Here is an 8,670-nt window from a genome sequence, read left to right on the forward strand (position 1 = left end):
TGGGGGTTGGTCTCTCAAGTAACAAGTGATAAAACTTGAGGAAACGGCCTCAAGTTGTGCCAAGGGAGGTTTAGGTTGGATGTGAGGAAGAATTTCTTTACTGAAAGGGTTTTCAGGCCTTGGAATGGGCTGTGCAGGGGAGGAGTCCCCATCCCTGGAGGGATTTAGGAGTCGAGCAGACCCAGCACTCAGGGATGTGGTTTAGTCCAGGACTTGTCAGTGTTGGGTTAATGGTTGGACTCGATGATCTTGAAGGACTTTTTCAATCTGGGCAAATCTGTGAAACCCTCAGATCATGCCCCTGTGGGACTGGTAGAGGGATGTGACCCCTCTAATAATTTCATACCGGGTCAGAGCGCCACCTCAAGCGAGCACTTCAGCATGAAGCAGTGGTGAAGGCTTCTGCTGAGCGTGAGGTGTCTCTGGGAACTTCAGGCAAGACGCTTTTATTTTCGTCTCCCTGTGGAGGGAGATGCTGCCGGTGTGCAGGGCGTGAATCATGGAAATCTTGTTTTCAGGCTGAGCACCTTGAACGGAGCTTGACTTGGTCTATTTGGGTTTTCTTTTTTCCAGTTTGTCGCTGACGGTATCTTCAAAGCTGAGCTGAACGAGTTTCTGACTCGTGAGCTGGCTGAAGATGGCTACTCCGGCGTAGAAGTCCGGGTCACTCCCACCAGGACAGAGATCATCATACTGGCCACCAGGTAACTGAGGCGCTGCTCCTGACCCAGAGGAGCTGTGCAAGGCTCTGAGGGATGTTGCTGCAGCTTCAAGTGGTGAATATTATTACAAGAAGCTACTTGGGAAAGATCCCGAAGCGGTCTTTAGCGACACAGTAGCGAACTGAGATGCTCTGTCTGGAAGCTCTGTGAGATGGTGACAGGTTCAGACCTGGAGACACTTTGTTCACTTGCACTGTGGGGTTTTTTTTCTTGTCTCCAGAACTCAGAATGTCCTGGGTGAGAAGGGACGTCGCATCCGGGAGCTGACAGCCGTCGTGCAGAAGAGGTTTGGCTTCCCCGAGGGAAGCGTTGAGGTAAAACCGTCTGGGTTCAGACAGCAGTAAGTGGGTTGCGCAGTTCGTTTTGTGCACTGGCTGCCTGGTTCCAAGCTGAGGGGTGGTTTGACTTGAAGATAACTCAGGCTGTGTTTTACCTGTTCTGAAAAACTCTTGTGCTGAAATACAAAACGCTTTTTATGTTTTTATGGTACTTTGAGCGCTGTCGCTTGGACTGGTTTTCCCAACAGGGAAGATATAGATGAAACTTTTTAAACTTCGCTGTAAATGTTTTGTAGAGTCTGTTGCTGTCCCAGTCCCGAGGTGAGAAGCCGGTCGAACAGCAGAACATTTAGTGTTCCTGCGTTACCATTACCCTCACTGAATTCATAACGCTGCCGTGCTTATAAAGAAACTGTTTTGGTGCAGGAGGTTTTTGAGCGTGACGCTGTAATAAAATAGTGACGTGCTGGTAATTTCTGGGTTTTTAATGTTGAAGATTTGGTGCCCTTACTAGTACTTTCCTCTAAAACAACTGAGGGGCAGGGGCATGGCTCACATTTATTCCTGCCTGGCCCGTGTTGCTGGATCACGTTATGCTGTGAAGATAATTAAACTCTTAAACGTGCTGGTCAGCTCTAGCGGTATTGCGTGTACGATTTTCAATCTCTGCTTCTTCCAGAGCGCCTTTGGGAGGTGTTAGATTTGCTAGGCCTTGCTCAGCCAACTTTGAAATATCAAACCTTTCCTGAGGTTTGATTTTAATATTTAAGTAGACATACGTAGCTGATGCATTCTAAAAACTGTCTTGAGCGAAGTCCTTGCGAGCTCTTGCTGGTGATACCTGATGTTTTGGGCTTTTTGAAGCAGCAGCTCTTTGAGACTGTACCGTGGATGCTTTAAAAGTCTGACTTTCATGGGAGTGTTGGTGTCTCGGCTCTGCCAGGAGCAGGAGACGGGCACCGAAGGAGTTATGGGAGTGTAGTGTCTGAGGATAAAGCTTCTGCGTGTAAGTGCAGAGGGACTGACTGAACTGACTGTGCAGGATGGGGCATAAAGTAGCGTGAAACTCCTGTGTTCTGTTAAAATCTTGAAATACCACCCTGTTCCTGAATTTACATCTTTCCCTTTGCAGCTCTACGCCGAGAAGGTGGCCACGAGAGGTCTGTGCGCCATCGCTCAGGCTGAGTCGCTGCGGTACAAGCTGCTGGGAGGTTTAGCGGTGCGGCGGTGAGTCGAGCGAGTTGGGACAGTGAGAGAATGTGGGGTTCAAACCTCAACAAACCCCCTCTGCCTGTGGCTTGAAAATCGAACCCGGTAATGCTGTGCTCGGAGACGATGCGGGTTTTGATCATCTTACCTTCTGCAAGCTTTTTGTTTGGAACTGTTGCGATTTTCAAAGGGAAGGTCACAAAAACGACAGAACTTATCTACATGTAGATAAGCCGGCACTTCTTTATTGCAGCGCTGGGAAGCTTGAAAATCACCCAATGCTTCGAAAACATCAACAAAAATTCAATCTATTTATACACCCTTTTACAAAATTATAATATTTAACATAAACATGCATACTATACCCGCTCTTAATTTTGACCTTTATAATGATTGGTTTAGCCCTTATTAATATTCTTATATTGATAAGATCATTGGTTATTCTATTGATTACAACACCTAATATACAAATTAAGGTGCAATAGTATTGCTTGTTTCTGTGGTGTTTCTATGCGATGTTTCTATGTTACTACCACAAAACACAAGATAGAAAGATAGGGAGGTAGGTACAGAATATTCTAGGAAGGTAGGGAGGGAAGCAGGCACAGAACATCTCCAGGGAGAAAGGGGAAACAAACGTAAAACACTCCCTGTCCGTTTCACAGCTTGTAACAGCTCTACTTCTAGTCAAGGCCTATACGCTACTACTTAGCGTAAGTAAGATTTTAAGGTTTTATATTCCTTATGCTAATACAAGTCAATTAACTATTTTAATTAAAATAGTAATTGACTAAAACGGTAATTAGTTATTCATCAGCTCCTTAAAACTTAAATTTGATTACAACAGTACCTGGTTACGTTTGGTAGTAGTTACGAGGTAACGTACTTCAGAAATAAATGCTGAAGTTGTAAGTTAGATTAATCACAGTTTGTCCTGCTGGTGTGCGTAGAACTTGCGTGTTTTAATTTGTGAATGAATGGGGAGGGGATTGAAACACAGAAAACCCTCCTGGCAGGGTGGCAGTTCAGGTGCCGGTGGCCTCGCTCTTCGGGTCCCTTCGGTGATGATAAGATGACGAGTCCGAAGTGGGTGACTCTTGTTGCGGCGCCTCTGCAGGGTCACGTTCTGTGATGCTGCGTGGGCTTCCTTGGCAGGAGCATCCGTCGTCATTGAGTGATTTAGAGGCATTTGTCTGAGAAGGGACGGGCACAGGGAGGTGTTGGCCACCTTCCGATGTCAAGCTGCTTTTGCCTGGCGCAGAAGATGTTCTTGCCACTGTTTTTGTGCTCTTACAAGGACCGTGAGTCGCAAGACTTGTGTTAGGCTGGGTTTGATGGCACTAAAACTGTGAAGATAATTCGTGTAGCTTCAGCAGAGCTTTGGTTGCACGCGTGTGCCTTCGGTTGTGCTTGTTGTTTGTGCTTTAAATTGGGATAAAACTCCTTTTCGTGGGCTGGGCAGTGACGCTGCGGCTGCTCTCTCCCCGCAGAGCCTGCTACGGCGTCCTCCGCTTCATCATGGAGAGCGGGGCCAAGGGCTGCGAGGTGGTCGTATCCGGCAAACTCCGGGGTCAGCGTGCCAAATCCATGAAGTTCGTGGACGGCCTCATGATCCACAGTGGAGACCCGGTGAATTACTACGTCGACACGGCCGTGCGCCACGTCCTTCTCCGGCAGGGTGAGTGACCGGGACGCAGAGCCCTTCGCGGCGCTGTCGGATCCTCGTGGTGCTTCAGAGCCAGAAGATCTCAGCTCCTGGTGCCCTGGGATCCCTCCCTTACCTCTGGGATGGTGACATTTCAGTTAGAAATGAAATAAATACTGACTGAGCTGAGGAGCTGTTGGCAGTTTGGAGCTTTCTTGGCTCCTCGGGGCGAACAGACAGAACATGGGTGCTACCAGACCCGTGGAAAACGAAATGTCAGATGATTTTCCCCCATAGCTCTGCCTGGTGAGTCTTCCCAGCTCAACCAGCCGAACCCGCTTACACCTGCCCTTCCCCTGGTAAAACACAAATGACTTGTGCAGCTTAATTGGCTTTGGGTTACTGAATTGTAGAACACCTGATGTGGGGATACCAGCGAGGGCAAAGTTGTTCTCCACCCTCCCTTCGGTGATGATACGATGACGAGTCAGAAGGGACGTCCTCGTGTCATTGCGGCCTGTTCAGTGCCACGTTCTGTGGTGCTGTCCCGGGGCTGCCTTGGCCGGGATGTCCTGTTAATTGGATGATTTGGAGGCATTTGTCTGAGAAGGGATGCAAAAAATCACCACCACCAGTGTGGGTTCCTAGGAAGAGGAGCGGAGTTATCACTGGCAGGACAGGGTTTAACACTGGGGTTGACAACAGTGGAGACTGCAGTGAGCAAAGGCAGTAAATTGGATAAATTAAGCTGGTTTAAATTCACAGTAATTAGATTTTTAATGTGTAGTGCATTTATGTTAATCAGTGTTGTCAGGAGATGGTTGTGGTGCCAATAACGTATTTTGTAACCTTCAGCGTGCACTTGATATTTCGTGTTGAATGAACGCTTCCGTGTCGTCCTGTCGCTCTTCGCAGGAGTGCTGGGGATCAAAGTAAAGATTATGCTGCCCTGGGACCCGAGTGGAAAGATTGGCCCCAAAAAACCTCTGCCGGACCACGTCAGCATCGTGGAACCCAAAGAAGAGATCTTGCCCACCACCCCCATTTCAGAGCAGAAAGGTGGCAAACCCGAACAGCCGGCCATGCCTCAGCCGGTTCCCACGGCCTGAGGGGTGAGTGCCTGCGCGCGGTGGCAGGATCCGTGCGGAAAAGGTGGCACGTCACCGAGAAAAGCAGTCAGGTCGCTGGGACACACGGGGAAGGAAAGCTGCTGCGTTGTCCCTCAGGGCAGCGATCGGCTCGGTTGGGTGCAGGGGATTGCGCCGGGTGAAAGGTTTAAGGCACAGCGATGAGATGAATACGGAGATGTTTGCTGGGGGGATCTGACCGGCACGATGTGCTCCTGTGGGGAAAAAGCAGGATTGTTGGCTAAAATGCAAGAAGCAAGAGGTGCCATTTAATTGTAAAACTTGGAGCCTGTTTGTTGGTTCAGTGGTTTGGGCAGGAGAATGGTTACGAGAATCGGTTTGGCACCGTCTCATTCCGTGTTTTGTTTTTCATTGTAGGATCTGGACCATCTGCAACCAGATCGACTGTCCTGAAAACATCTCTTAATAAAATCACAAAAGACAGTGTTTGTGGAGGTGCTTTTATTTTTCCAGGAAAAACATATTCCAGGAAAGGATGTGTTCCAGGAAAGCCTTGCGTGTCCTGCCTTTGGTATGGAGGGAATTCTCTTGCGTTTCTTCCAGCTTGTGTTACTTTTTTGGAGAGAACTTACCAGATCCTGACCTGAACAGAGTGAGAACAAAACGCTGATCTTTAGGGAGAGCTGAAGTAGTGAGCTGGTGTTGAGAGGAGGACGAGGGACACCCTGTGACCTGGAGCAGCGCTGGTAACTCTGCGCTTACACACCAGTCCCTTTCTCCTAGGAGACAGGAGGGGGAGCTTTTTTAGCAACATCCAAAGCAGTTGCAGTAGTTTGTACCTTTCTGGTTTCAAGTGGAGTAGTAGTATGTTCTACTAAATGCTTTTTTTCACCTTTACATCCCTTCCCCTTGTCACTGGGAAGGTGTTCTCCGGGTGGCTCTCAGGGCTGTGGGCCGTGTGGGAACGTGATGGCTCCTGCTGGGGTTGGGTAACCTTAGTTGATGGAGATGCGAGACAAACTTAGGTATTTACACATGAATTGGGAGGGAGAAAAAGTCTACAAACCTGTCCTAAAATGTATTTTAAGCAATTGGGGGGGAAAAAACTTCTCAAACTGAAGGCTGAGTAAGTCATCACTGTATTAATAACTGGTTTTAATGAGCTGTAGAAGGAACATAGGTAGGTCCTGAAGTTGATAATGGATGACAAAAGCTACTGAGGGTGTTGAAATTTGTGGTCTGTAGGCAGGGATGTCTTTTCACTTCTGTTGTTTCATTACTTTTGATGCTGTTTTTGCCTGCTGTGGTCGGGTTAAAGCCCTGCAGCTGAAGCACTGAGGCTCAGGGTCATGTGAAATTCCAGACAGAGATTCTGCTTCATTTGGCTCCTTTCTCTTTCAAAGTCCAGCAGGGTGATGGAAAGAGACTGTTATGCGTGTCATAAGAGATTGCGTTGCCCGCAGGATTGAGGCTTTGTTTTTATTAGATTCCGAGTATTTCGTGAATCTGTTTATTACATTAATAAAAATTGTGCAGATCTGCTGAACTTGCTGCTTGGGAACAACTTTTACATCCAGATTTCCATTTTCCAGGAGGCTTCTCTGCAGGATCTATAGGCGGGCAACTTCTGAACGGGATTTTGGAACGGACGGCGTCAGGAGCTGGTCTGTCTGGCGGCGGGTGTGGACGTGTGAGCCTCAACCCTCCTGTTCCCAGCTTCCCTGGCCTCAAATTCCCTGAATTTGAAATTGGAAAAATTCCCTGAATTTGAAATTGGAAAAAAAAAAAAGCCCAAGAAAAATAAAGGTCACAGACCAGTGTTAATCACTTTATAGAAGCAGGAGATGTGTGAAAGCTGGAAGGCCTGAAGCAGTAGAAGAGTGAAACACGGTGCAAGGCCTTGGCGTCTTGTGTCTGAATTCTTCAGCGTCCCAACACGCTGGATGAGGATCAGCCAGAAGTTCCTCCTGAGGTCCTTCCAGTGAGGGCTGGCTTTCCTGGAGGCGGCTCAGACTCTGGCCTTAAAAGTCATCCAACCCAGGTCCCCAGCCTGTTAATCTCACAGTTGCTACCACTGGTAGAAGCCAGAGATGTTCAGTTTGTGTCTAAGATCCAGAGATGTGCAGGTGGTGTGTTTAGGAGTGGTGTTGCAGTACCTCTTGCTCGATCCCGTGTCTGAGAAGCTGACAACATCAAGGATTTCTGTTCTTGTGAGACCCAGGAGCACTGCGTCCACCTCTGGGCTCCTCAGGGCCTGTTGGAGCAGGTCAGGAGGAGGCCACAAAGATGCTCAGGGCTTGAGCGCCTCTCCCGGGGAGAAAGGCTGAGAGAGTTGGGGTTGTGGAGCCTGGAGAAGGCTCCGGGGTGACCTTATAGCACCTTCCAGTACCTGAAGGGGCTGCAGGAAAGCTGGGGAGGGGCTGATGATCAGGGAGTGCAGTGATGGGACGAGGGGAAACAGTTTCAAACCAAGAGCAGATTTAGATGAGATACTAGAAGAGAATTTTTACAGTGAGGGTGGTGAGACTGGAACAGATTGCTCAGGTGGTGGAAATGTTCAAGGCCAGGTTGGACAGGGTTTGGAGCAGCCGGGCTTAGTGGAAGGTGTCCTTGCCCATGGCAGAGGGCTTGGGACTAGACAACCTTTCAAGGTCCCTTCGGACCCAAACCATTCTGTGATTATTCCATCACGTTGGAGGTTTGTGTGTGAGCTGAACACCTTTCTTCTGTTGCACATTGGTTGGAGCGTGCTGCTACTACAAGCTGTGTGAAGGGAGCGGTTGGGAGCTCCTTCCACCCCCTGTGGTGTCTTGAGTAACGGAGCGATGGAACAAACTGCCCAGAAAGGTGGTAAGAGTCCCATCTCTGGAGACTTTCCAAACCTGGACACGTTTCTGTGGGATCTACTCGTGATCCTGCACTGGGAGGGGGCTTGGACGAGGTGATCTCCAAAGGTCCCTTCCAACCCCGACCATCCTGCAATTCCGTGAGGGTGTCCTACGATGAAAAATAGTGATTTAAAGCCGCTCACGAGCCAAGCTGCGTGTAGGAGGAGCTCTGGAAAGCTTTTTAACTTACTAACTTGCAGTATTGCTATTCCAGGTTGGTGGTGGTGCTCTGGTTGGTGTTGGAGATGGCTTCTGTCATTTTCTGCTGACCAACGTGGCCGGCACCGGTGTTTTCTCAGTCTGTGAGGAGTTCCGCGTGGATGCAGGTGCCTGCCCGTTGCAGACGGGCTGGTTTGGCGCAGGGAAAAGAGGGTCTGTGGGTTTTGACAGGATTTTAACAACCGTTCACTGCACTGTTGAACGGCTGAGCAAGGGGGTCGGATCCTTTACCCGTGAAGCATTAGATGCCGGATGCTCGCAGCTTCAGGAGAAAAATTGAAGCGGGAAGCCAAACGGTTGGACTCAGGGTTAAAGGTCTTCCAGCTTAAATGGTTCTATGGAAAGCTGACCTGCTCAAGAGTTTTCCTTTCCCATGATGGATGCGTCACGGGATTTCATCTGTTAAGTGTCATTTTTTTCCTGTAATTACCAGATAAGAAGTTTTATCAGATTTAAGGCTGGCAAGGAATGTCTCTGAGCTCTCTTCAGGAGTCTTTGGTCTCCACCCAAACCCCACGAGTGACTTTGGCTGCCGGAGGTTCATTGAAAAAAGTTTTATTGCAAAATTATACAACCGTCGTCGCGTGGTACAGGGACAGTAAAAGCCATCAGACGCCTGCA

The 8,670-nt window shown here is 48.8% G+C and overlaps 1 protein-coding gene across 2 annotated transcripts; it reads left to right on the forward strand.

Annotated features, from left to right (window-relative positions):
• The first annotated feature begins 571 nt into the window (after nt 1-571).
• Nucleotides 572-5,428, forward strand: RPS3 (ribosomal protein S3). Of its 2 annotated transcripts, XM_009866045.1 has the most exons (6): nt 576-704; nt 943-1,036; nt 2,133-2,227; nt 3,700-3,887; nt 4,770-4,966; nt 5,360-5,428. In XM_009866045.1, exons 4-5 carry the CDS (start codon nt 3,728-3,730, stop codon nt 4,961-4,963), a joined length of 354 nt encoding a protein of 117 aa, XP_009864347.1. In that variant the 5' UTR covers nt 576-704; nt 943-1,036; nt 2,133-2,227; nt 3,700-3,727; the 3' UTR covers nt 4,964-4,966; nt 5,360-5,428. The 2 variants fall into 2 exon arrangements, with proteins under 2 accessions (XP_009864348.1, XP_009864347.1); XM_009866046.1 differs by lacking the exon at nt 5,360-5,428 and having other exon boundaries at nt 572-704; nt 2,133-2,231; nt 3,702-3,887; nt 4,770-4,963.
• The last annotated feature ends 3,242 nt before the right edge of the window (nt 5,429-8,670 follow it).

The sequence above is a fragment of the Apaloderma vittatum genome, unplaced genomic scaffold (assembly GCF_000703405.1).
Source record: "Apaloderma vittatum isolate BGI_N311 unplaced genomic scaffold, ASM70340v1 scaffold39943, whole genome shotgun sequence".
In the NCBI taxonomy this organism is placed as follows: domain Eukaryota; kingdom Metazoa; phylum Chordata; class Aves; order Trogoniformes; family Trogonidae; genus Apaloderma; species Apaloderma vittatum.

Bases quoted from the DNA above. Each gene is read 5' to 3' on its own strand.
- RPS3 (XM_009866046.1), top strand. From the start codon at position 3,728: ATGGAGAGCGGGGCCAAGGGCTGCGAGGTGGTCGTATCCGGCAAACTC. The intron at 3,888-4,769 runs GTGAGTGACCGG...CGCTCTTCGCAG, and splicing joins CCACGTCCTTCTCCGGCAGG to GAGTGCTGGGGATCAAAGTA.